Here is a 27,521-nt window from a genome sequence, read left to right as displayed (position 1 = left end):
TGAATTATTAACAGGTGAGGAGCTCTTTTCCAAAATGCTACACATCCGCTTTGTGAAAATAAAAACATTGCCGAGGATTCCATCTATCGTAGTGTTAATTGTTTTCTGCTCCAAGGACAGAAGTCAGCAGTTTATCTTTACAAATATTCAATAGTGAGCTCTTTCGAGTGCTCTCTCAACGAGGGGATGTCTCCCTTTTGTTACCCTCTTCAGTTAATGTGTCACCTTAGCTGACAGCCCTTACAGTCGAACTCTTGTTTTTTACTCGCCTGGCTTCGGAGAGCTGTTCTTCCCTTAGCGGTCAAAAGCAGATTTCTGCAACTCACGCCACCCACATGTTGGTTATGTATAGCCCACACCTACCCCTAGCTGCCCAGTAGTTTGAAAACAATGCTTTGTGCAATTCTAAGGCTGCTATTTGTGAAACCTTGATCATGCACAGGGGGCTCTTACGATGTTATGTAATGCTCCCCACTCAACTGTAATCCCTCTTATGCTGAGCGAGCCCCCCATGTGACGATGCTGAAGGGTTGGGAAAAACTGGGTGGCTGTTGGGACTGTCGGCAAGGCACGGATGCTCTCTGTAGACTCCGGCCACCCCCCCAACCCCCCCCCAACACACGCACGCACACACACACAAACTGAGCTGTGGCCTGTTTATAAGAAGAGAAGTTTATCCTGGAAAGTGGCTTATTTGGATCTGAGGCGCTGGATGGAGGCACAGCGCTGATGCTCGTTCGTAGTGCCAAGGCTTGGACCAGACGTACTTTAACTACATTGAGCGTTTATGTCCTGAATGACACTCCGGATCTCCTCTCCTCTTCATCTGCGTGTGAGCCACGAGAATGAGTCTTTGTCCTCGGTTATGTGTCGAGGAATCTTGCAGTTTCTCAAATTAGCCTGCATGCTGTTACCTTTTGCTCGTGCTGAATGTGTTTTGTTGCTGATTGAAGCTGGTTTCTGCTTTTGAGGGATGGATGCTGATGAAGATCTATTTGAAGAAGCATTAAGTATTTTTGGAGATCCACCACCAGGGTTAACAGCATGTTTTGACTCTAGCAAACACTGCTAGTTGGATGCTTGTGGGCATTTATGTTCAAATATATTCACAGCTTATGTACATCATGTTTTTATGTGCTTCTTCCCTCACAGGAACCATCAATGTGGACTTCAGCTGGTGATTTGACAAGTCACATATAGGAGCCCCCTCCTCCCCGAGTCTCTCCTGTCCCCTTTCCCCCTCCCTTCCCTCTGTCCCCCCCTCACCCCTTCCCTTGTCACTCTTTTCCCCAATCCCACTTTCCCCCACCTCCAAGATTCACCATGCTTATCAAGGAGTACCGCATCCCCATGCCCATGAGTGTGGAGGAGTACCGCATCGCCCAGCTCTATATGATCCAGGTGAGGTCACCATATATCCAAACCAAAGTCTCATCCACACACACCTGATTGACAAGTGATGCAGGAGCCAGGGGACAAAAAATGAGCAGTCAAAGAGGAGATATATTAACACAGAGGATTTTTCAAGACTGCGATCACAGTGTGCCCAATTATGAAATGATTGGTCACACGGTGTCTGACGCTGGTGGAGGAATGGAACAAAGAGCGCTTGTGTGCTGATAGATTATCCAATTTAAACTCTCTGAAGCTGGCTGTTTCCACCCGTCATAGGCTGCATGTTTTTATTCAGGAGGAGGGCGGGTGCACCCCGCTCTCACAGCAAACGTACTCACACGTATTGCCGCAATGGAGATGGACACGCTGCTTTGTCCGCGTGAGACAGTTTCATTTATCTAACCAGGCCCTCAGAGGGTCCGTGGAAGAGGTTTAGGGTTTACAGCTCCAAGCAGAAAAGGTTGATTTATGCAGCTTTAGCTTTCCTGTGTGGCAACATTTTTTCTCTTCATATGACATGTGTACATGAAGGAGGATTTATTTAATCCAGTGGTACTGCCAGGTGCATTGTGAGCAGCAGTACACAAAAAGCCACAGAGAGCAATAACAATGACTCTGTGTTTTAAATAATTCTGCATGCATTTTTTTAGTGACTATTGTTTAGACATGCTGTACACATTTCTGCATTTAGGTGGATTTTTCTGTTTGAATATTTTATCGTTGAGGCACACGCTGGCTAAACATTCAGCGGTTGTGTCAGGATTTATGCTGCATGGTTATGTAATGTGAATCACAAGTGGTTTTACGTTTGTTGAAGAACAGGTTGAAGTAACAGGCCTGTTTGATCAGGTTGAGGCATTTCGCCGGGTTTAGCGTGTCTTACTTCAGTAGGGATCTTTATATTGTGGTGGTAATGTTAATGAAAGTGTGCTTTCCTCAGGACACACGAGTCAGAGGAAGTGTATGAGTATCGATAGCTGCACTGTCAGCAGCGAAATCTGGTAAATTTATGTTGGTTTTACTTTAACTTTCCTTTACAGCCAACACAAAGCAAAATATGGACCGTGAAGTATATCTATTGACATTTATCTCGCGTATACTCACACTAATTTGAGTTAGATGATCATACGTGGGAGCACCACTGTTTTACTGAAGCCCTCAGGGAACAGCTCCACTGGAGATACTGAGCCGTGCGTAAGGAAACTGTAGCATGCCTTCAAGCTGTTGACCTTCCCATAGAGAAGCCTCTCCTACAACAATTAATCTTGCACCAAAATATTGAATGTTCATGTTGACAAAGTTGTCTAAATTTGATATCCACCCACTGGAAGAATAGTTTAGCACAAGCTACAGCTTTGTGCGCCTGTATCTCCTCTCATACTATGTACTATGAAAACTGTCTGAATACAAACTTGACAGATTAGTTGCAGCAATATTGTGTAATTGTAAAGGAATTTCTTTGTCCTGTCTGCACAAATGGAAATGATATTAGATGAGTACAACACCGGAAAGAGTGTACTGGTCCGACTTCTCAGTTGACAGCCTCGTCGGTTCTTCTATTCTTTGTTGTCATCTCCTCCCCCCGGTGCACCAAACAGACAGGTATTCCAGTCGAGCTGGACATGGTTGGAAACATGACTCAGTTGACATGCCCCAAAGCAAGCAGACATTTCAAGACAGCACAAACTATTTGCTGCACAACTCTTCTACACACTTGATGATTTCTGTGACTATGTGTTGCGGAGAGTTATTAATTATGTGAAACACTTCACTTCAGATCCCCTGCATGGCCTCTGTTTGATTTTGTCAGACAGGACATTGTGCAAGGACATTTCACATGCACGAGTGGACTGCCACAAAGTCGCATTAAAAGCAGTTCATATGTGCCTTCTCAAGCATGTAAACAAATCAGGAGGAAGAGGAATTCTTACCTTCGTGACCCATAGTTACCTTTCCCCCTGACCTCGCACTCTTTGCACAGCCTCGCTGCTGTGAGGCTCCTGTCACGATGGCAACCATGACATCAGCAGCGTGCCGGTGGTCAGGTTTTGTTCGAGAGAGGGAGTGAATGAAAAGAGGAAATGGAGGATAAAAAGAGAGGCTGCGAAGGAGGGAGGGGGAAGAAATGAGAGAGGGGGTGGAAGAAAAGGAGAGAGATTTTGCTGGTGTCTGTAGATACCCTTGCTTCATTGCTGCATGTTACCAGGGCAACTGCAGCATGTAGGCCTGCCTGTCTGCCATCCATCCCTTGTGTAAGCCTCATAGATGAAGTCAGGGCCTTAGGACAGCCTGGTCATATCTGCACCTCAGCAGCCAGTGCCCCACCGCTCTCGCTACCTTTCCTTTGCCCTTACAGTGCCACCTTCTTATTTGGGAGCTAATTGTAAATTCACTATCACTGTGTAGGGATTTGCTGTAATGTAAGAAGCAAACGCAGAATGTGTGAGAAATTAAATATGAGAGGATCTCACTGTGTCTCAGTCATTTGCACACATCCATCACGTTCTGACTCAGCAACTGGATCTGTGGAGTGAAGCATCTCAAACAGGAAACACGCCCCACTAACTTGGCGAGATGGCGAGAGGAAGAAACCAGGAGGTGACTCCCATCCTGTCGGAGCAGTCATTTCTGAAGACACACAGTCGGCTTTGATGGCTTTGCTGCCTTTTATTTTTAAGGTTTTGATGGAGAGAGAAAGAGAGAGAGTGCTATGTGGCGAAGGTTTTAGGGCGGTGCTTGAACTTACAACACAGCGGCGGTTTGTCTTTGTGTACTGAGCCAAAAATGATTTTACAGTAGAATTGTGTAGATGATAACCCCCCCGCCCGCTCCACTAAAGGTAGTCGACACACTTCCAGAGCCTTTGAAAGCAATTTTTTTCATATCTGTGCCCCCACAGGTGCAGTTTACGTCTACACTCAAATGAGCAAAGCACACTGCTGTATTCATCAAGAGTCTAACCCTCAGTGTTGAGTTTAAACATCTTATCTACTCGCTCATTTCCCCTTTCCCCCTAAAGGAACGGCCGAGCCCCGACCAGCATTTTGTGACCTTTTTCCTGGTGAACTGGAAATAATCATCTTTTGCTCCCGGGGGGAGGAGCGATACTGCGTTTGGCAGGCTGCCGTCACCTGTCAGCAGCCTAATTAAAGGATGGTCCAACAATGTGTCGTTCCAAATATTTTAGTAGTGCTCAAAATAATACGCTGACCTTTTTCTGTCCACCTGAAAAGCCAACTCATAGTGCTCTGTGTAAGTGGAAAGATGTGTTTTATTGTGTTTTGAGGTTAACTTTTACTCAACTCAGCTCAGAATTGTTCATCCTTGCTCTGTAGTTTTTGTGTGTGTCCTGTACACTGTAAACGTGACATTTCCATCAACTGTCTTGGGTCCTGGCAGCGCGTAGCGCCGGCTTGACGGCGCTGTGGCGTCTGTGCTGTGTCTTTGGAGCTGTGTCTGTGGCTGTTGAGAGCAGAGCAGGTGGCTAATGAATGACCTGTCAGAGGTAATGAGGTCCGGAGCGCTGGACGCCTCATGGCTTCCTCCTCCCTAGTCCACTGATTCACTGCCTCGTCTGCATCGCCTCTCCCCACTGGACTGACTGGAGAAAGCTGTCTCTCCATTATCCCAGCGCTACGCTAAATACTGCGTTCAACACACTTTGAAGCTGTATGTGGAAAGAGTGGGCAATGGCTTTTAAGGGAAATAGAAAAGTTGATGCGTCAGTTAGTTCTGACATTTGTGGTCCTCGCTCTTTGCCCCGTGTGTTTGTAATATCGTCAGCACTTGGACTATGCTCTGCTGTTTAGGTTTCCTCTTTTACTGATTTCATAACAATGACAAATCTTCCTCTTGCCATGACACACATTCCTGTCTTTGAAGCTTTGAGTCACCTAGCTGTAAGTCTGCTCAACTGCATCTCCCGGCTCCACCCAGCCTGCCTTCCTGTGCACCTGGAATGTAAATATGGGAAAGGTGTGGCTCCATGAGCTGGTTTTGGGCTTCCTGATTTGCAATTCACAGGTGACAAAGCTTCCGGGAAACTCTTCATTTTGTTGTTTCTACTGACTGTAAGGCCTGACTGAGTCCAACTCTGCAGATGCATATCTACAAAATGCACCATGTCCATTCTTTTTTTTTCAGTTCCTGTTTAACCACACTAGTTATATGCAAACATGAAAACCCTCAACTTCATGTCACTGTTCCTCTTTCAGAAAAAGAGCCGAGAAGAGAGCTGTGGTGAAGGTAGCGGGGTGGAGATCCTTGAGAATAAGCCCTACACAGATGGACCAGGTGGGGCGGGCCAGTACACCCACAAAGTCTACCACATTGGCATGCACATTCCCAGCTGGTTCCGCTCCATCCTGCCCAAAGCAGCACTCAGAGTTGAAGAGGAGTCTTGGAACGCCTACCCTTACACCCGCACCAGGTGAGGCTTGCTGCTGCCCCCTCAGAGCATGAGTGAGAGTGCATGAAACTCTGCCAAAGCTGCACAGAACAATAACTTTATTTTAATAATAGAGATGCTCTGTGCACGGGTGCCTAGCTGCAGCAGCTGGTGTACACACTTAAATTTTGCATTTTTACATTTCGATTTAACCTCCGCCCGTTTTGAAGGTAGGTAGCAGTGCAAAGTCTGCTTGTGTTGTACATATAAAATGCCATGAGTGGTGAGTGTGATGATGCCCAGTTTGAAGTCCTGCTCTAGCTGCTGTCCCTCAGTAAAGCCCAGAGAAAATAAAGACCTGAGAGCAAGTTGTCAGAATATTAGAGAGCAGACCATCAGATCGGCGTGCGGCCAGCAGTCGCTCCCAGGCTGTTAGATGTTGATGGCCACTCATTCTCAGGGTGTCATTGTGTTTGTCTGTGTGGTGCCTGACAAACAGAGACGTGGAGGTGCTGAAAAGAGATGTGCCCTTGACTATACTGTCAGGATATTGATAGACTGCAAGTGCCTGTTGACACATCTATTCAACCAGTGACAGCTTTCCTGCAGACGCCTCAGATGCAACAGATGGGCATGGCTCACACGTCTTCTGTCCTCGGCAGCGAGAGGGTGTTGTCACTCTTAATAAAATAATTCTGATCTTGAGCCATTCAGTTCAAAAGCAAGTCTCTTAATGAAGGCAGATGTCAACCCGTAATAGACTCTTGCTTTGTCGGACAGTCTTTTTTTACTTCATTTTGTTGCCTCTTATCCTTCAGATACACATGTCCCTTTGTTGAGAAGTTCTCCATTGACATTGAGACCTACTACAAACCCGACACAGGCAACCAAGCAGATGTCTTCAACATGTCTGCAGCAGAGAAGAGGCAGAGGACTATTGGTGAGACAGTTTATTATAAATCCTGAATCATCAGGACAACATAATCTCAATTAAGATGTTAATCGATGTGCATCAGGCCACTTGAACTTTCGAAGTCTACAACATAGCATTAGGGCTGCAACTATCAATTATTTTCATTGTCGATTAATCTGATGATGATTTTCTCAATTAATTTACTGTCATAGAGGAGTAAAGAAACCAGAAATATCACATTCACAAAGCTGGAATCGGGGAATTTTTACTTTTTTTTTCCCCGAAAAATTACTCAAACCAATTAGTCCATTAGCAAAATAGTTGGCAATTAATTGATTAATCGTTGAATCGTTGCAGCTCTACATATCATACATGCTCATAATTTGAGATTACAAATTATCTGATAAACGTAGTTATATGAGAGAATACAGCAAGTAGTGACCCTTTCTTCCAATAGTTATTAAGATGACATGTTAGAATTAGTAGGTTTAGCCTGATGGTGTCTTCATGTCTGTCCTCTTGTGTCTCAAACATAAGGAGTGGGTGAGGCCCACTAGTGGCATTTTAGTGGTACTGCATATGTTTTCTTTTCTGTTCGGTAGCGTGTCTATTGAATATGAAGCTTCTCAGAAATGAATGGTTTGAGGGCATGCGGTGACCCAGTTACTTCGCAATAATTTGAATCAATGACTTATTGTCAGTTTCACGCCATTCAAGTTCTACCACCTCACCCACATTAAGACACAGAGAATGGAACATCATTCATGCAGTCCATTGAAAACACCCGGCTCCAAGTCATTACTCTCTTGATCTGGCAGACCCAATCGACATAGTGACAGATCCCATCCCCCCTCATGAGTACAAAGCAGAGGAGGACACACGGCTCTACAAGTCAATCAAGACCCAGAGGGGTCCTTTGCAGGACGACTGGATAGAAGAGTACAACAATAACCCAGGAAAGACCCCCATCATGTGTGCCTACAAACTCTGCAAGGTGGAGTTTCGATACTGGGGCATGCAGTCTAAGATCGAACGCTTCATCCATGATGTTGGTGAGTGTGGACTCACAGGTGCTGCAGTCTGTCATGTCATGTCATGTCGTAGTTTGTCAGTTTTGCTTACTAGCAGCATTAAAGGGATGGAAAATTTAGGAACCTGATGATTTTTAGAGATAAGTGTAACATTTTCCATCGTCTCTTCCCAAGGACTGAGAAAGGTGATGGTGCGTGCCCACCGGCAGGCCTGGTGCTGGCAGGATGAGTGGTACGGTCTGACCATGGAGGACATCCGGCAGCTGGAACTTGAAACCCAGTTGGCCCTGGCCACAAAGATGGCCCAGTTCAGCCAGGCAGAGGAGGCCACAGAGGCCAACGGAGGTGCTTCGTCTCCGGACAAAGACCAGGAGGCTAAAGAGGCGATCAGCTCCATCGAAGCTGAGGAGGTAGTCGTCAGCCAAGGAGGAGAGACTCTCCAGCCGCGAGGTGTACTCACCAAGCAGTGGTCCACTTCATCCCGATCCTCTCGCTCATCCAAGAGAGGAGGTGAGGAGCATGCCACCTTCACCTATTCATCTCTGTCACCTCTGTGTCTGACAGTGTGTGAGACTGACGCTCATGTATTTTCATGACTCTCCCCTATACAGTTTTTCAGCCTGTTTTACAGCAGCTCTGCACTGTCCTGAGCCATTCTCCTTCCTTCACACATTATCACGTCTATATTTACACCTCATCATGCTTAAAGCCTTTGTTTGTTCAGTCTGCCACCTCACTCCTTTCCGCCTTAAAGGTTGAGGTGCACAATCAACAAAGTCAAACTGTTCCGTGAGTAAACACAGCCAGTTGTGATATTTGAGACGTGTCCACACTGGAAGCCAGTGTGCGAAGAATTCAACGAGGCCAAGCTTGTGCAAAGTCACACTTTCTTCCTCTTCATTTTCTCATCTTCATAGTTTTTTGTATCATTCATGAGTATAAAGTGATAATCCTTCCACAATGAATCTTTAGAGTTTCACCCTTTCAACCTTGTGTAAACTTGAAAGTTGGCTGGTCAAAGTTATCAGCTTGCTTTTGCGCAATGAACTGCAGCCGAGGTTGACTTAACGTGGGTTGCAATAGATTCCTGTCATGACAAAATAGTAAAGGTGGGGAAAAAAAGTATCAAAACATCCATAGAAACCACTTCTGTGTTAGAATTAATTCTGCAGTCCATCTGTGTCCCCGTGTCACAAGACCCTGCAGCCCCACAGCAAGCACTGTAATGACTGTATTAAAAACTACACACTGAAAGTTGCTCCAGCTGAATGAATCAGTCTACAAAAGAGCTCTGAGCTGAAGTTGTTGGATCGGTGTTAATAAAGCCAAACACCTCGGGAGCAGCTTTTTAGTATGCGGACTCCGCTTTTGTACCACACTTTGCTCTTCTGTCCGGCGCCTGTTGTTAATTAGAGTGTATTTACTCGACTATTTTTACTCACGCCTCCACCGTTGCTCTGCAATCACACTTACCTCTCCTCTCCCCCACAACTTGAAGGATCTCACCTGAGTTATTCTTAGCAGCAGCTTTGACATCATTAAACACATGTCCGAACACACCCATCTCCAGTGTCACCCCTGCCTCAAGGCAGCGCTCACTGTAGCTGCCACCTGGACCCTGACTTTCATCCAGCGTGCCTTGTTTCACCCCTGTAACTGCCCCCTGTGGTTCTCTCCTGGGCTATTTTTAGCAGCAGTGCTGACATCACAGACCAGACAGAGGCTGACGCTCTTCACAGTGACCCTCCCCTCCACCACTGCTGTTTCCTTCTGTACGCTGACAGCTACAGCTGTGCACCCCTCTCACCAGCCTGCCCCTTAGAGCGACGGCCCCTCTCTTCCTCCGCACTAATGATATATTAGGCATAGACTGAAGGCACGTGATAGACAAGCCCTGCTTTTAGTATGGCCATTTTCCGCAGCTGACATTTGGTGGTCTGTGTGCATGTAGCTTGCCTGTGTTGCATTGGGCCTCACTTTTCACACACCCCCCTGACCACCAAGCACTCCATCTGTGATGAAGTAATGCACCACAGAGACTGTTCCATGTTTATATAACACTGTGTGTGTGCGTGTGGGCTGGGGGAGATTGTGCAATATTTCTTTGTCATAGAGTGTGTGCGTGTGTGTTAAAGAGGGGAAAGAGAGAGGCTGAAACACATGTCCCAAAATAACAATGAATTTTTTGTTCCTGTGCGGTCTTTCAGTCAGCCCATCACGTCACAGCATCTCAGAGTGGAGGATGCAGAGCATAGCGCGAGACTCAGACGACAGCTCGGACGAGGAGTTCTTCGACGCTCATGGTAACCACAGTTTAGATTTTTTTTTGGTTGGAGTCGACAGTTAGATCAATAAATGCTTTTATTGTGTTCAGTTTTCCCAGAACCTGCCTGCTCGCTTCTCCCCTGACTCTACATGCATCTCTTTAACCACAGATCAGTTCTTAAGCTTCCCAGATACCCAGCATGCTTTGGGGCTGCAGTTGAAATAGGTGGGTGTGGTGCGACACCCATGCTCTCTCTGCTGGAGGAGTTTGGCTGAGGACGCGGTCTCACCCTGACGTCCATTTCAGAAGTCACTATTGTCTCACCCCCTCTCACCGACACACTCCAGTTCCTGCATAATCATTTACACACACACACACACACACACACACACACACACACACACACACACACACACACACACACACACATAATTCTTTATCATTCATGATACGCCCAAGCAATAAATCAATAAATGAACCCCCCTTTTGTTTGTTTCATAACGTTTTGTCCTGGTGATCAAACAAGAATAAAATGCTGCTGTCATTTATTATATTGGTCCCGATTTAGCTGCTCTCATTGGTCTCTCCACCTGTTTCAAGTTGAAAAAACCTTGCTCACGTCTTTTTGAGTAACTGAAAATCATTAGACTGAACTGTGTCGACACTCGATAATTTATTATGTGCTGCAGTATTCATGTTGGTGTGGATTAATTATTGCATGTTGGGTGCCTGAAGTGAAAGCACATTACGTTTTATTAAATGAGCTGATTAGACTTCTGACTACGCTGACATAAATTACCTTCTGTCTCAATGACAGTTAATGCAGCGATTACAGTTGTGCCCGTGTCAGTATATTTATGATTTACAGATGTTTTTGCACTGCAGAGACGAACATTTGACTTTGCTAAATAAACAAGATTGGTGTATCAAAATGTGCTTGAGATACAGTTCATATGAACAGAAGCGTGTGCTTTGGTGCCTGGATGACTCATATGATGGTGGTACACAAATTAAATTTGGAAACAGACTGACTTGGCTCACATTGCCTCTTAGATTTCTATCTCTAAAGTTTGTAGTCGTGGTCCTCTTGCAGTCATCATGTAATACAAACACTTCAGATTCATGTCCAAGTTTATTTTTAACTGGGGGAAAGTTTTGGGAGGAGAACTCATCATAGATACTACATTCACTGTGTGGTTTAACATGGCTTATTAATAAGGGGCTTTAATCTATGAATGACAAGACACACTAAAATTTAAATGCAAATAGTGCAGAACTTATTCTTCAAAACTGATAATAAAACTAATGCATTTGCTACAGTTACAGATTTCTAGAATTTAGCTATAACACAACTTGCAAATGAAGCTGCAATAAAATATTATACACTGACTTGAGTTTTGTAAAATCTATGGATGAAATAAAGATACCTCTTTACCTGCACACCTTATTTTTTACGCAGTTTAAGCCTGAGTTGTTATATGTGTTTCTAAGAAAGAAATTGAAGCACCTGGGAAAGTAACCTAAAAAACAATAAAGGAAAAAATCACTTGATGGTAAACTGTGTGCAGGATACATCAGCTATTAGATACTCATACTATGAATGAGAGAAGCATTTCTTTGGGTGTTAGGAAGGGTCTTACACTGGTGCTTGTGTTTCTGAGGAACTGGCTGCGACCTCATATTTGCTTGCAGAGCGAGTCATGGTGAAATAAAATGATTACCATGCCATCACAAAAGTCATGTTATTTATTTGTAATGTAACTACTGTAGAAGTACTGAATCGTGACGTTTCTTACTTTGAGTCTTCGATGAGATTTTCAGTTTGCTAACAGTCAGACGTGAGCAGGAGGTGGCTGCCTGTTTCTCAGAAAGAAAGATGCTGGCAGTGTATCAAAAATGTCCCAGTGGAGAATTATGGGATAAAGCGGGATTTTCTCTTTTAGCTCTTGAACCGTCCTTTTTAAGTAGCAGATTAATGCCAGTGGATGGGTAACAGTCCATCAATATGTTTCTAGAAATTCTAAAGGTACATATTGGTTTAAACCTCTCAGGTAATGGTTGAAGAATAAACCATAAATACTTTTTTTTTTGTTTTTTGAAAATCATTATGCTAGTAAAACCACACGTGTCATTTGAGATTGCAAAATATGTATTTATCAGCCATAGATGAACACGAAGGTTCTACTTCAGACATGAAAACACTCTGCGTAACATGCATCTGATGGCCACCAAGTGAGCGATGCTTTACATCATGAAGTTAGAAATTATATTTTGTGAGTTATTTGACAATAACTTGTTCCTTTATACTGGGTCAGCTGTTTTATTATATGACTGAATCAGCAGACCTATTTTGATCATACTGTTGATGTAATGGCAAATTTGTGAACCCTGAATGGCACGTGCTATAGTTGAACATGCTTTATCTTATGTCGCCCCTGCAGAGGATCTCTCGGACAACGAGGACGTCCTCCCAAAGGAAATCGCCAAGTGGAACTCCAACGACCTCATGGACAAGATTGAAGCCGTAGACGCAGAGGAAACTCCCGGTACGATGAAGACCGTGAGCACTTCATCTTGCACACTCCCACGCCTCATTGCTTGATGTTAAGAATGTGTGTGTGTTTGCAGGGGAGCTGTTCAAGGAAATGACCGTGGATTACGAAAGAGCAGCCAGTGAGGAAAGGCTAGATGAGGTACGTGTGTCTGACAGTGAGCGTGTAACGACGAAACACAGCCCGAACCAGCCTTCTCTGATGCAGAACATGTCTGGAATGAATCTATGGAAGATGCCCCTCAGGACCCAAAAAGCTTCTGTTTTGGGTCCTGAGGGGTTTTGCAGTTTGGAAGATAAGAGGGGGGGGGTGCTTGTCCCTGAGCCTCTCTGTCCTCTTGTGTTCAGATGCGTGGCTCTGTTAGCAGCCAAGCCGATAGCTCTCCCATTCCCACCATCACGGTAACAAGGCACCAGTCAGTAAGTAAACATTTGGCCCTAGTGCAATGTGGGCTACAGTAGCTCTACAGAGACCCCCACCCCCCTGAACAAACCCAGTACTGACTGCCCCTGCCCTTTCTTCCCGCTGTTGCCCAAACCCAAATCCATGTGTACACCTCAACCTCACCACCCTCTGTTCAACTCCTGTGTACTTGCAGCTGTGGTGTTGAGTGGACATGTAGTGCTTTTTTGAAAATGTTGTGTATCGGACTCAAATACTAAACTGCACATGATGTTGTTTTTTTTAATGTGACTCGTCCTCAGGAAGCATTGTCAATGTTTTGCTGTTGGTTGAACAGATGTTCAGGTGGAGTGTAGGTTGGCGTTGTTCTGTTTCCCCTCATGGTTCTCCACCCGTCTCTGGTTGTGAAAAGAAGTTTGTGCAAACATTTTGTTGTGTGGTCCATGTTTGAGGAGACGGACACAAATATGACTTTAATTTGATGCATAGTAGCTAAGGCATTATTTGTTTTTCCCCACTCAGTAAGCATGTTGGTTGTCATGTTGATAAAACTGATGTAATCATAAGTAAAATTCAGTTTTATTAAACACACTCCAAGAGCTGCTCCTCATCGTCCCCATCCATCGCCCTTTTTCTAATTTGCTGTTTTCAGGAGAGCTCATCCCAGCAGTGTCTGCAGCCCTCCAAGATCCATGTGCTGATTTTGGTTCTGCACGGAGGGAACATCCTGGACACAGGCGGAGGGGACCAGAACAGCAAGCAGGCCGACGTCAACACGATTAGTGCGGCTTTTGACACAGTCATGCGTGTTCATTACCCTGCTGCGCTGGGGCGCATCGCCATTCGCTTGGTGCCCTGCCCTGCCATCTGTGCCGAGGCCTTCTCCCTGGTGTCCAAGTAAGAGGACACACATGCACACACTTTTCTGCACGCTGCAAGCATTGTGGGTAATGATTGAAGGTTTCTGTTTGTTGACTGTGATTGCTGTTTGCTTTTGATGGAAAAAGTCCAGGTGCAGCTCGTGACCGTCGCCCCCTCTTCTTGTGTTTATTTCTCACTCCTCTGTGGACTGTCCTGATGTTTAAAATATGTTCATAATTTAATTTTGTTCATGTGCTTCTTTTGCACAGCCTGAGCCCATACAGCTACGATGAGGGTTGTCTGTCGAGCAGCCAGGACCACATTCCCCTGGCAGCCCTCCCCCTTCTGGCCACCTCTGCTCCACAGTACCAGGAGGCCATGGCCACTGTCATTGTCAGAGCCAACCAGGTGTACGCAGACTTCATAAAGTCTCTGGACGGGGCAGCCTTCTCCGGCCAGGTCAGTTCCTGTCCTGTGAAGCTATCACTACTGTTGAATTGTCAGATACCAACAGTTCTGAGTTATTCACAAAAATACATGTAAATAATCACAGTATCACAGCTATTCCTAACCTTGATTGATTCTTCACATCATGGTATGCACCATATATCAGCACATGCCAACATGATTCTGATTTCTTTCTTATTTCTACATTATTTTTACTTCTTGGAAAACAGCTTTATTATTTCCACTTCGTTTGTGGTACTGTGTTGCACAAGTTGTAGAGATGTTTTAAGCAAACCTGAACCCTGAGGCATGTGCGTCAGAAAGACGCTAATGATTACGTCCGACCCTCTCCAGGTATGCCTCATTGGAGACTGTGTGGGAGGAATCCTGGGATTTGATGCACTGTGCAGTAGCAATCAGACAGTTAATGAAAGCCAGAACAGCAGCCGCAGGGGCAGTGTCGTCAGTGTACAGGTAAGGGACAAAAGTAATATATATGTGAAAAATATGTTTTAACTCATCATAAAATAACCTTTAAATGGTTTACTATTTCTTTTACCTCCAACACTGACATTGTTCATTCATTAAACATATGATTATGTTAGAAATTCGATAAGCCTCCATGTTCCTTCTGCAAATATGGCCACCAACTATTCCACAAATGTCCTCAAATCAACCCCCCAGGACCAGGACCTCCTCTCTCCTGGCATCATAGTCAACAGCGGGCACGGGTCGGCCTCTCCGACCCTGGAGGGCAGCCGCCACCTCAGCCGCAGCAACATCGACATCCCTCGCGCCGGTGCGGGTGACGACACCAAGAGACAGCTGCCACGCAAGAGAAGTGACTCCTCCACCTACGAGCTGGACACAATAAAGCAACACCAGGCCTTCCTGTCCAGGTGTGCTGAGTGTGGGATGACAGAAATCCTTACCTGGGAGATAAATTAAGCCAGTCCTTTCTTTGTGTATTTTTAGTTCTACATGAGGAAATGACTTTGTGCTGTCCTTCCAGCCTTCACTCCAGTGTCTTGCGGAATGACGCAGCCTCGCGCAGGTCGAGCAGCAGCACTATGCTGGATGGAGGATCCCTGGGGAAGTTTGACTTTGAGGTGTCCGACTTTTTCCTGTTTGGCTCCCCACTGGGCCTGGTACTCGCCCTGAGAAAGACTGTCATTCCTATGCTGGATGGTAAGCCAATTTGGACTGCAGTGCTTGTTATAATGTAATCAATGATAGCAAACATTGTGTATGTGGCATAAATCGCGTAATGCAAGAGTAAAGAAATTAATTTTCCTGTCTGCAAAAGGGTATAAAGTTTACTTTAGGTGGAGACGCTCTAATTAGTAAAGAGGGGATACCTACAAAGCTCTTTTTCATCATAAAAATATGACTTGTGTGTCTGATTCTCAGTACCAAGACTTAAAAGATTATAAACCTCACATGTTTTTAAAGATAAGACATCTAAAAAAAAGTGGAAGGGATCCATAGATCTTTCTTCTCTTCTCCTCTCTCACGTCTTTGGTTCAATTTCTCCCCCTAGTGGCCCAGCTGCGGCCTGCCTGCCAGCAGGTCTATAACCTGTTCCACCCAGCCGACCCCTCAGCCTCTCGCCTGGAGCCTCTGCTGGAGAGGAAATTTCACCTCCTGCCTCCCTTCAACGTGCCCCGTTACCAGCGCTTTCCCCTGGGAGATGGAAACTCTGCCCTACTGGGTGAGCGCACTACACAGATGATGTATAAAGGCCTCATTTATATCAATTCAGTGAATATCCCCTCATGAATTACAGTTTAGAGTAATGAATGTAGTTCAGACTTGGCTTCACGTGCACAGGCACAAATGTAAAATTCCCTGTAATAAACCGCTGACACTACAGACACTGATCGTAACCCGCTGTCCGGCTTCCAAAGGATGCATGCCATAGACGACACGTGCCTTAAATACATCAGAGCACCACACCATGAGTTCCTTTACGTACCGAGTAAACGTTGTCTCAGAGAAAAATGAAACATTTTTCTACCGTTTGTGCTTCAACGTCTCCTGTGAAGCGTTTAATTCATCTAAATGTGGTCATAGTCCTGCTGGTGGTTTCTGTTTGGACTGGTCATTATAGTGGAGTAACCCTTAGAGCCTCAACCTCCCCTTTCTATACAAATATCTGTCTGTGAAATCTAAGTCTAAGAAATGAATAAAGTAAGTGATGAGCAAAGGATTTAAAGGCATTCCTTACACCATTGAACCAGGAGCCAGGGCTCATTAAGGCGTGACATGAGGGTTATTGAGATGTACAAACATGAAGATATTTCTTGAGGACTTCAAATTCGGGTTTTGTTGTGTCAAAGTGAAAAAAACATAGCTTGTGTAACTATTTTTTGAAGTTTTTATAATGTATAAATCAAATTCAGTGTCATTTTTAAGTTGAGAAAGTGAGAAGGATTTTAGGACTCGCAGATTCCAGGGCGTTAACAGTCTGAGTGTTTCGTGATGATATGTGTCTGACGAGCAGTCGAGATTCAAAGGAAGTGGGCTTGACTAAGGGCTTGACTCTGCTTTCTTGTCTCATGTTCAGTTGTTCTTGCTTCATATGTTTTTGTGTCTTCCTTGTCTTCTTTCTTTCTTCCTCTCTCGGCCTCCTGTCCCCATATCTGCGTACATGGCTCTCTACCTCCAAACCCTCCCCTGACCTCTTCCCCTTCTGCTCCCCCCCACCTCACCTCCTTCTGTAGTGGAGACAGTCCAGAGCAACGCTCAGCTGCTACTTGACAGCGGGCCTCCCCTGTCCTTTCGCTGTCAGGAGACCATCAGTGAGACCTGCATCCCTGTGCCTGTGCTAAACTGGCAGGAGGGCTCCCTCAAAGCCACACCCGCCACTATGGAGTGTGTGTAGCCTTTCCCACCTGTCCTCACCCCCATTCACTGCGTTTCTTTTGTCTGTTTGTTCCGTCCTTATTGCTGTCACGCCCAAGATGCTCAGATTTATACCAACCATGTGTCCTTTCTGAGTATTCCCATCGCTGTAAGAGTCGAGAGCTGTAGTCATGTTTCTGCTCAATCCAAAGATACACTGATAGACCAGGATATATGCTGCTTATGTACCTAACCTTGTAGCACCTGCTCTTGTATCTCAAAGACTTCCCATAAACAGTCTAATTTCCTGGTTGAATTCTTGGTCTCTTAACAATTTCTGGTTAGAAATAAAACAAAATAATTACAACCTGCCATGGAAATACTTTGGGAAATCTGACAGCATCTCATGTGCCGTTACATTTTGTCATTGCCATCACATGTTCATGTCACCTTCAACGTACGGAGGACACAAGCATTTGTGTTTGTGCTGTGGTTCTTTAACTGGATTTTATTGTGCCTGCATCCTCTCCATAATATCTGATTATTGTTGTCGACTGAGGTTTTTCTGCTAATTTCAAAGGAGTTTTGGTGTGAAGATTGTGCTGCTTGTGTTGTGTTTGCATCGTGTGCTGTACGTGGGGCTCTCTATGTTCCTCCTCGTGATAATGGTCAGAGGTCATCTGATTTTATAAAATCTACGCCACTGTTTCATTATGTCTCCAAAGATGAAGGATTTGAAGGTGATATTACTTCGCTATTGGATAAAAATCACCATCAGAAGCGATACTAACATGTGGGTGTGACTGTAACAGATGTGGACATTTGTGATTTTACGCTCACTCAGTGTTTTATGTACTCATGCACCCGTGTTTCCACTCGGTCGGTTACAGAAATCTGACCTTGGCCGCCATGTGGGAGCCTTTTGGTTTCACATGTCCTCTGAAACCATGGTGCCTGCTGTCACATTTCTCTCCCGCCACCCTAACCCACGTCCCCCCACCCCCATCCCCACCCCCCCATCTCTGTGAGTTCCCCTTACCTGTGTCTCTGTCTAATGGGATCTCCTTGTTTCGGCTCAATAGCGGATGTTGTTCAGTCTCATGGTGGTGTCTTCATGGACAGTTCGTACCCCTCATCCCCCGTAACGGGCCCCCTCTCCCGGGGCCAGCGGAGGGCCAGTGAGGTCAGCATTGCCAGCCAGGTCTCAGGAATGGCAGACAGTTACACTGCCACCAACATAGCCAACAGTAAGTGTTCTCAATACCAACAAGCCTCTCTCTCTCTTCCTTCCACTCACACAAACACTGATCCAGTCATTCTCCCTCTTTCTCTTTCTTTCTGTCTAACTTTTCTCCGTATTTCTTTCTTGTTTCTTTCTCCTCCTTCATCTTCTCTCTCTCTCTCTCTCTCTCTCTCTCTCTCTCTCTCTACCTCTCAACCCCGTTACTCTTACTCCACACACACACACCCTGCACTCCAGCTGGAGCAGTCTAGTCAGGCAGATGTACACCCCGCTCCTTTTTCTACTTCTGCATAGCCAGATGGAGCACCTGCATTATAACCAAGCTGTCACGCAGAGTGTTTTCTCCATCTCTTGTTCAAATTCAAAGCCCCAGTATCAGCAAGCAGAGTTGTGAAGAACAGCAAGTTTAGCGCCACTCTTCACTGTCTGTCTTACTCTTATCCACTGTCTAAATGTAAATGCAATGAACGAGTGCTGCATTTATCTAATGTTGCAATGCATGATCTCCCCCCTCAGCCATTCCTGCATTGTCCACTCCCCAGTGCAATGTTTGCCAAGACGACCAGTATTCTGTTGTTGTGTTTTATGTGAGATTGTCCTTCAAAGTCCCCCCCCCCTTATATCACTTATGTTCCCAGAGCATTTATTTGTGCCTCACTTTATTGTGCTGCACACTGCTGTTTTAGCATTGACAGTGCAACCCTGGAGATGCACATGAACCAATTATCAGCAGAGCATCAGCAGCATCACTCTGCCTTAACTGCACTAACAATTGTTTTTTTCAGCTTTGACATTCACAGCCTTCTGACACCGGACGCGTCCCAACGTGACTCTTCAGACTGTTTAAACTGTCATAAACTGCCACATACCAAAATGCAATCCATTTATGATTTCTGTCTCTTTGTTTTCTCCCCATAGCCAAATCATGCCAAATTAACCAATCCAAAAAGTTCAGCCTTTTGTCCCAACTCGCCCTATCGTCACAAAACAAGTTCTTCCTGAAAAGCCCTCCTAAGTCCCACATGAGAGACGAGGCTGACCAGGCCCCAGGATCTCCCGATGCAGATCTAGCGGCAGAGCTGGACTGTGAGGCAGAGACTAATGAGGGTCTAAGTCCCACTGGTCAGTACGAGAACTGCCTGTCAGCCGGGCTGGACTGTGCTATATCTGATCTGGTCTCACTGGACTCCCAGGCTGAAGTGGAGCAAGGTATTTTTCTAAGGGAGGGGACTTCTGAAATCAGCGTGAGGCTACAGTTCTTCTCTGTGCGCTGTTCTATCCTGTGCCCAAATCCAAAAACTCCATGCTGCTCTTTCCTTCCCTTTACTTGTATGCAATTGCTGTCGAAGGATTCAAAGCAGCCGCTTTCATTGATGAGGGATAATGTATAAATCCAGTTCTTGCTCCTTCTTTCCAAATCCATAATCTTGTTTGATGCCCATACTAACATGAGTAACCATCTTCAATTGCTCGTACAACCCCGATTCTAAAAAAGTTGGGACGCTGTGTAACACGTGAATAAAAACAGATGCAGTCATTTACAAATCAACTTCCTGAGCCCATACAGTAATATCTGTTATCCAATCATGTGTTCACAAAGTGGTGAACCTCGCTTGTGAGCGACTGAGCCTTTCCAGGATGCCCCTTTCATGCCCAATCATGATACTGTCACCTGTTACCAATGAGCCTGATTACCTGTGGGATGTTCCAAACAGGTGTTTTTGGAGCATTCCACAACTTTCCCAGTCTTCAGTTGCTCCTGTCCCAACATGAAAATTCAATTCCCAATTTGAAATATGTTGCTGCATCAAACTCAGAATAAGCAGATATTTATAATAATCAATGAGGCTGATGAGCTCAAACTTCAGATCTGTTGTCTTTGTGCTGTTTTCAGTTGAGTATATGCTAATTATCACATTCTGTTTTACTTGTTTTACACAGTGTCCCAGCTTTTCTGGAATCGGGGTTGTATAATTTATCAGCTCTAACAATCTTTTTCTTTCTTCTGGACTTGAATTTCAGCACTTGATTTTTCTCCTAATGACAATTCTAAACTCCTTATTTCCTTCTTTTAGCTGAAGAGCTGCTGGAATCGGTGATGATTAAGACCGAAATCGTCTCTTTGCTTTAGCGTCAGGGGTGTCGCACCTTTGCGTGGCATCACATACATCAGGCTGATTCTTACAGTTTGAACTCATATATCTGCACCGTATTCACTCCGTTCCCATCGCAGTTGCGGCTCGCTGGTGGGGCACAAAGCGGCTGGACTTTGCCCTGTACTGCCCCGATGCTCTGACCGCTTTCCCCACCGTGGCTTTACCGCACCTCTTCCACGCGTCGTACTGGGAGTCCACTGATGTTGTGTCTTTTCTCCTGAGGCAGGTGAGTCAACGTCAAAATACCCGCCACTCTTTACGGCTTGTTAATATGTGACCAGCGGGCTGTTAGTCCTCGTTCAGCGATGCCGAGGATGAGTCATTGAAATGTCTCCTGCAGGTCATGAGGCATGAAAACTCGAGCATCCTGGAGCTCGATGGCAAAGAAGTCTCTGAATTCACCCCCTCCAAACCTCGAGAGAAGTGGCTCCGCAAGAGGACTCACGTGAAGATCAGGGTAGGCATCAGGACCTAGAAGAGCTTTAAAATGAAGTCAGTGTCAGGGGACTTTAGTGAATCATGCAATCTAGAATGACCTTGTCTTTTTTCATTCATCAAATCAGCATTAGTAGCTTGTTTTTTGTTAAAAAGCCTGGACAAACACTGCATTTCTTTCACTTGACAGAATGTGACAGCCAACCACCGTGTAAATGACGCAGTGTTCACAGAAGACTCCCAGCAGGTCGTGACGGGTCGCTTCATGTACGGCCCTCTGGACATGGTCACCTTGGCCGGGGAGAAGGTGACCTCTCTTTTGTCATCGCAGCAGCACACATAGACTGCCGTCAGTTCGGCCCGTGTCATTGGTGCTTAAGGATTTGTAATCCCACGCAGGTTGACCTCCACATCATGACCCAGCCTCCATCAGGAGAATGGGTGTACTTCAACACAGAAGTGACCAACAGCAGTGGGCGCGTGTCCTTTGTCATCCCAGACGACAGGCGTCTGGGCATCGGAGTCTACCCAGTCAAAATGGTTGTCAGGTGAGATTACTTTGACCTTTTCCTCAGGCCATTTTCACTGCAGACATTTTGGCTTTTAGTAGGAACAGCACAGGTGTTACTGATAACTTTGACAATGGCTCTGTTCTATTCAAGAGTCCCAGTAAGCACAAAAACAGCTGAATCGAGTTCAGCCGTGTCTGTTTTGTTACAAACTATATTCAGATTTGAATATGAAACATGCTGTTTTTGCACCTTGTTCTACATTTTCTCTAAGTAAATATTTTTGTAATGACACTCACATCTGGCCATCTTTAAAGCTCGATTGTGTACCAGTATTTTTGTTTTCACACATTAGATTCTTTTCAGACAATCCTCTAATATATCTGATGTAGTAAATCTCATTATTCATCATGATTAAGTTTGTAAATTATTTAAAATCCATAAAATCTATAACAAATCAGAACAAAATAACATCTGAATTGACTAGGGCTATGTCCTGACGTCTATTGTTTTAAATGTGGCTGCTCTGGATGACATTTTGATGGTGTTAATGATTTGTCAAATCATTTCAGAATTCATAACAAGTTGGCAGGATTATACACATATAATATAATGCTAATGTTTTGTCTGCTGATCATAAGTGTAATTCTTTCCCCTGTCTGGATCTGGAGGTGTTGTTGCTTGTGCGAACACACTGGTGGTGTTATGTTTAATATACTGTATGTCCTGTATGTGTGTTGAACTGCAGTAAATAAGATAAGGGTTGCAGACATTTTTAATTATATTTACACATGAAAAAGCCCATCACCAAACCCTGAAGGCATGTCTTTATTTACCGAATCATTTTTTTTGGTCCATGTTATCAGGAGGCTCGGTTTATATTTGGTTTTAGCTCACTTTGTAATTGTGCTCCAGTGTCCTCAGGAGGAATGGCGAGAAAAAAATGTTTCTTGGTGTTTTTATTTCATCCATTTTCTTACTCTCTGTTCTTTTCATTCCGCAGAGGCGACCACACGTTTGCAGACAGCTACCTGACGGTTATTCCACGCGGCACAGAGTTCGTAGTATTCAGCATCGACGGGTCATTTGCTGCCAGTGTGTCAATCATGGGCAGTGATCCCAAAGTGCGTGCAGGAGCCGTGGACGTTGTCAGGTCCTCTTCTTCTCCTTTTTTTCTTGGGTTTGAAACAAGAGTCTTTCCCAGACTGAAGTGGCATTTTCATTTATGTCTTAGTGTTGCTCTCCCTTTTCCCCTCGTTGCAGGCACTGGCAGGATTTAGGCTATTTGATCATCTATGTGACAGGACGACCTGACATGCAGAAGCAGCGGGTGGTGGCTTGGTTGTCTCAGCACAACTTCCCTCATGGCATTGTCTCCTTCTGCGACGGTCTGGTCCACGACCCACTCAGACACAAAGCCAACTTCCTGAAGTCCCTGACAGAGGTCAGACTGGGAGGAAGGGAGGATTGAGGGGGGTCTATTTTAAAGTACTGTAGTTTGTCTGTGTAGTCTTGATCTTAGTCTATACCTTCAGAGGTGAAAATAAAACGACACTGCTGACATGATGTTACTGTGAGCGAATTATTAACTCAATTGTTAGGAAAAACACACAGTACCAAACAGGGCTCTTGTTCGTTTGACTGATTCCAGGCTCACATGAAGATTTTCGCTGGCTACGGATCAACCAAAGACATCTCTGTCTACACCTCCATTGGCCTCCCTCCCTCCCAAATATACATCGTCGGTAGACCCTCCAAGAAAATGCAGCACCAGTGCCAGGTACCATTTGATAATTTTATGCAAAGCTTTAATGAATACCCAGACACTGACCTGGTTTAGCTTGATCAGAATGAAAAATGTTCATTAACTGAACCAGAATGTTAAAAATCTTGTCATGTCTCTGCTCTGGCCTCTCAACAGTTCATCACAGAGGGATACGCGGCTCATTTGTCCCAGCTGGAGTACAACCACCGCTCTCGACCAGCTAAGTCCAGCAGCGCACGCATGGTGCTACGTAAGGGCAGCTTCGGCTTGGGCGCAAACAGCGACTTCCTGAGGAAGAGGAACCACCTGCTGCGCACCATCTCCTCCCAACCGGCTCCCAGCTCCCCAACAGGCAGCATCCACAACAGACCAGAACGCACTCAGAGCCAATCAGACGGCGAGCGGCTGGAATGCGCTCACAGCCACAGCCAGGGAGCAACACAGCGCAGCATGAGCATCACAGCCAGCTGCTGGGGTCGCAGCAGCAGCACCAAGCTGGAACCAGGCATTTTCAGCCCCAAGTGAGATTAATGAGACAATGTGAGAGGACCTTCAGGAGAGTGACTCAAAACTACAGTGCAGAGGGAGAAACTCATGACAAAGATAAATGCAAAGAGTGTAAAACAGTTGGCTTGCACCAGATGGGTAAATACCACAATGACAACAACAGGTGCTACAAACCACTCTTTATAAAACTAATGCCAGTCACACTCAGCGCCAATATTTATGGACTGTGGCTATGGCTGTATTTATTATAAAACACACAAAAATCAACAGGCATTTCAGCATCTTTCTGGAAAAGGGACGTGTACACAAGTAGACATAGGAATCCAGACTGTTTCTAATGTTTAGTAAATATTTATCAATCTTGAATACGTGGTCTGTTTTTCCTCCTACAACAGGCTTTTAGATCGGAGATGGTCCCACGTACAAGCGCCCCCATGCACGAACACAGAGTGGTTACAGACAGCCTGTATCAGGTCCAAGTGCTGATGCTGCACTGTAACTGACTACTGTGGCCACTGTAAGCACAACAATTACTGTAGAGATCAACTTTGTGCATAATAGTTTTAAAGCTGTTACCTTTTTATGTGAGAATCAGACATGTTCGCGTCTGGGAGCAGAGCGGAGAATCAGGTAAAACTGGATTGAATGTGTTTCTTTTCTCAGTGTGACCAAACAAACAAACACACAGCCGTTCAGCCAAAATTGATCTTTGAATTTTTTTTTTTTTTAGGAAAAGCGTCATCATTCATGAACATTAAAAAACAATGTTTGTGGGTGTCCTGTAAGCCAAAGTGAAATGATGTGTTCAAGAGCTACTTCTACTGCGCCGCATATACTTCTAGCATTTGCAAATAGCAATGACTACATAATGTTTCACCAAACCATACAGTCCAGTTTTGCTTGTTTTCTAGTCGTCCTTCCGACCAAAGAACCATCCAAATATCGCGTGAAGCAAAACGCGAAATTTCCCTTTATTTGAAATTATTGTTTTAGGCATGTTTTGCCTTTGCAGAGACACAGGGAAGAGGCGGACGGGAAACGGGGGAGAGAGGGGTATGACGTGCAACAAAGGTCACTGGCTGGGATTAAACTGGTGACGGATGCCACCAGGCGGCAGGCGCTGTAACCATTCGGCTACCAAGGCGCTCCAAAATTACCCTTTAACTATGGTTGCAGCTGAAAGTGCTCCTGGGATTTTATGGTGTTTCACCACATGTCGCCGTAGTGTGCTGCTGTACCTCCCTGAATCAGTCGTGTGTGACTCAGCTATGGGGAAAAGTCCTGCTACTGTGCAGTTAATGTGCCAAAGTAAACAATGTAGAATGATTTGCTGTACATAAAGAGAGAGGAAGAGATCAGGGTTCCCTGTGTGAAAATGGAAAAGATTGTGTAAGTATCTGTTTGAATGCCTTATCGAGGCTTGTACATAATTGTTATATTACAGTGCAGATCTGGTATCTGGTCCACTGAAGACCAGTTTCAAGTGTCTTCTTTACTCTGGGGGTAAACACCACCTCATTCAGGATACGCTTTATTGATTGATGATGACAATTATTGTTATTTAAGATTATAGATATTTTAAAAATGTATTGATTTTGTGAACAAAATGTGTTTTAAAACTGCTTTCATTGTGTTTTGTTTTTGTTTTTTTTCTTCTTCAAACTTCAGTTGCAGCAGCCAAAAACTCAAAGAGGTCTTTGCCTGGCACAGTATTGTATTTTTATTATTTTATCTTGCAGATCACCAGAATTGTATCTACAGAACTGCTATCTTGTGTCATATATTGTATGTTTGTTATTATCTATTTTGGGAATTTTGGGATATGGCTTCTCTCTGGTTATCCCTAAGCTGTAAATGAGGCGTTGAATGTGCTCATAGATAATCCTCCTTAGGTTAAGGTCTCTTTTTCGCTGTTCTGCTGCACCTTTAGAGGCAGAAAAGTCTGCAAATTGTAAATTCTGTACAATGTTCTGTCAGAAGTAGGAACACAGAGCTAAGACTTACTTTATGCTGTTCATCTTTTAATTTCTGAATTGGGTAAAAGTGTGTGATCTGTTCATTCAAATGATGTTTATTTGTCCCTCTAGTAGGCCGTACAGAGCTGACTGCAATGGACCAATAGGGGCTCAAATGTAAGGGGAAGCGTGCAATATTGCTCAACCACACCACAAGATCAAAAAGACTGTGTTGAGTGAGTGTCACTGTGCATTGACAATCAGTTCAACGGGCACATATTCTTCTTCTTTTGGCTGCTCCCCATTAGGGGTCGCCAACACGGATCTGTTTCCATCTCGCTGGCAAACTGGGCCCCGCCCAACCCGGCGTGGAAATCTGATTTTTAATGACCCACTTATTTGATTTGGCTTGGGTTTGTTATGCCGGATGCCCTTCCTGACGCAACCCGCCCTATTTATCCAGGCTTGGGACCGGCAATTAGGAGTACACTGGCTTGTGCATCCCCAGTGGCTGGGGAGCAAAAACAGGCTCATATTCTACAGATGGCAAATTGCAGAGGGAATCTGAACACAACTTAGCACTCAACAATCTGTTGAGACCATGAAAAGAGTCGAGCTTTGGCACAATAAAGTGCCCCTGACCTGATCGTGTATGAAATGTCACAGCGGGTTTTCTCCTGTGGACAGACCTGCTCAGTCTTAACTTTGTTTTTGTTGACGTTTCCATTCCAGCACATGAAGGTCCAGACAGAAAGTCACTTACATCTTAACACTCAGTTGCCAGTTTATGAAGTCCACCTCTCCTGCAACAAATTCAGCTGTCAGGAAACTTCACGGTCATTCTGGAGGCTGTAGTTTGTGATGCTGTTGAATTATGTTGTTATACTGAGGTGTTTCTAATTTTTTGTCCACCCCTTTTATATCAGTGTGGGTAGACTTAATTCTAGGTCACTGAGAGTGCGTCTCTAGGTTACCTCTAACTTTATTAATCAGGACTGTTTTCTAGCTACGTGGTGAAGAATGGTGTCATTGCACACTGCACTACTGTCCCTCTGCATTTTGACCATTTCAGAGATTTGGCTTGAAGCCACACACAGATATATATATATATACAACTACTTTGAAAGCTGCTGATTAAAGAATGGCTGTTTGCACATTGGTAGTAATTAGAAAAAAAGGCCAGGCAATGCTGAAAAACATGCACTTATCTAAAGTTGGCGACTACTTGACCATGTTCCCTTCCTTGGAGATCTGAATTACTTGGATATTAAAATCCAGAGAATGTAAAGCTGAAGCGGTGATCTGTTACATTTGGATTCCTCTGGGCAGACAGTTGCTTTGATTCTACTACTGACGCACGCATTTCCAGAGGCCTTATGTTTCTCTTTTCTGCCTTACATCAACCATTGTGTTGCGAGGCCTCGACTGAACGCTGCTCACGCCCGAATTGACTTCATTGAAAAGGACAGACTGTTCATGTAGACTACAATAGGAAAAGGCCATATTTTCTTAAAAAGGCTTCGGCTCGTTTTCCCTTTGAAGGAAATATACTAAGTAGAAATTTACATGACATTTCACAAACAGTAGGCAGTCCACCCCTTTCTCAAGCCTCGTTCCCCGAGTTAATGCCGTGCCACAACTGTTATGTCAACAGTTAGCATTCACAGGCTGTATATATCTATACACCACATACCTTGGTAAATATTTTCATTGTACAGTGTGTATCTTGTAGGTTTTGGATAACTTCATTTTATCCATTCCCTTGTGTTTTTATGTACAGTGTATAAAGAACATATAAAGAACAACTCAGTACTTTGGGCCTTTTTTCCACACTCAGAATGGTAACATTTCCA

The 27,521-nt window shown here is 44.7% G+C and overlaps 1 protein-coding gene across 4 annotated transcripts in view; it reads left to right on the top strand.

Moving 5' to 3' along the window:
• The window catches only part of LOC139332978 (membrane-associated phosphatidylinositol transfer protein 2-like), a 43,271-nt gene extending 15,798 nt beyond the window's left edge, over positions 1 to 27,473 (top strand). Inside the window, exons 1-27 of one of the 4 annotated variants that reach the window (XM_070965181.1) lie at positions 688 to 832; positions 1,153 to 1,401; positions 5,610 to 5,824; positions 6,601 to 6,722; positions 7,514 to 7,747; positions 7,901 to 8,236; positions 9,934 to 10,029; positions 12,434 to 12,538; positions 12,621 to 12,685; positions 12,892 to 12,963; positions 13,599 to 13,843; positions 14,077 to 14,266; positions 14,609 to 14,728; positions 14,939 to 15,153; positions 15,267 to 15,442; positions 15,795 to 15,965; positions 16,978 to 17,130; positions 18,181 to 18,345; positions 19,260 to 19,550; positions 20,575 to 20,723; positions 20,838 to 20,954; positions 21,123 to 21,239; positions 21,332 to 21,480; positions 22,445 to 22,594; positions 22,705 to 22,885; positions 23,093 to 23,221; positions 23,363 to 27,473. In XM_070965181.1, the coding sequence (XP_070821282.1) occupies positions 1,324 to 1,401; positions 5,610 to 5,824; positions 6,601 to 6,722; positions 7,514 to 7,747; positions 7,901 to 8,236; positions 9,934 to 10,029; positions 12,434 to 12,538; positions 12,621 to 12,685; positions 12,892 to 12,963; positions 13,599 to 13,843; positions 14,077 to 14,266; positions 14,609 to 14,728; positions 14,939 to 15,153; positions 15,267 to 15,442; positions 15,795 to 15,965; positions 16,978 to 17,130; positions 18,181 to 18,345; positions 19,260 to 19,550; positions 20,575 to 20,723; positions 20,838 to 20,954; positions 21,123 to 21,239; positions 21,332 to 21,480; positions 22,445 to 22,594; positions 22,705 to 22,885; positions 23,093 to 23,221; positions 23,363 to 23,731 (4,410 nt within the window). In that variant the 5' untranslated portion in view covers positions 688 to 832; positions 1,153 to 1,323 and the 3' untranslated portion in view covers positions 23,732 to 27,473. Of the gene's footprint in view, positions 1 to 687; positions 833 to 1,152; positions 1,402 to 5,609; positions 5,825 to 6,600; positions 6,723 to 7,513; positions 7,748 to 7,900; positions 8,237 to 9,933; positions 10,030 to 12,433; positions 12,539 to 12,620; positions 12,686 to 12,891; positions 12,964 to 13,598; positions 13,844 to 14,076; positions 14,267 to 14,608; positions 14,729 to 14,938; positions 15,154 to 15,266; positions 15,443 to 15,794; positions 15,966 to 16,977; positions 17,131 to 18,180; positions 18,346 to 19,259; positions 19,551 to 20,574; positions 20,724 to 20,837; positions 20,955 to 21,122; positions 21,240 to 21,331; positions 21,481 to 22,444; positions 22,595 to 22,704; positions 22,886 to 23,092; positions 23,222 to 23,362 lie in introns of those variants that run through there. The other 3 variants (XM_070965182.1, XM_070965183.1, XM_070965184.1) reach the window with 3 other exon arrangements.
• Positions 27,474 to 27,521: the final 48 nt, after the last annotated feature.

Source organism: Chaetodon trifascialis, chromosome 6 (genome assembly GCF_039877785.1).
Source record: "Chaetodon trifascialis isolate fChaTrf1 chromosome 6, fChaTrf1.hap1, whole genome shotgun sequence".
NCBI classification, from domain to species: Eukaryota; Metazoa; Chordata; class Actinopteri; order Chaetodontiformes; family Chaetodontidae; genus Chaetodon; species Chaetodon trifascialis.
Note: the sequence above shows the minus strand (reverse complement) of the source record. Positions and strands in the feature narration are given on the sequence as shown.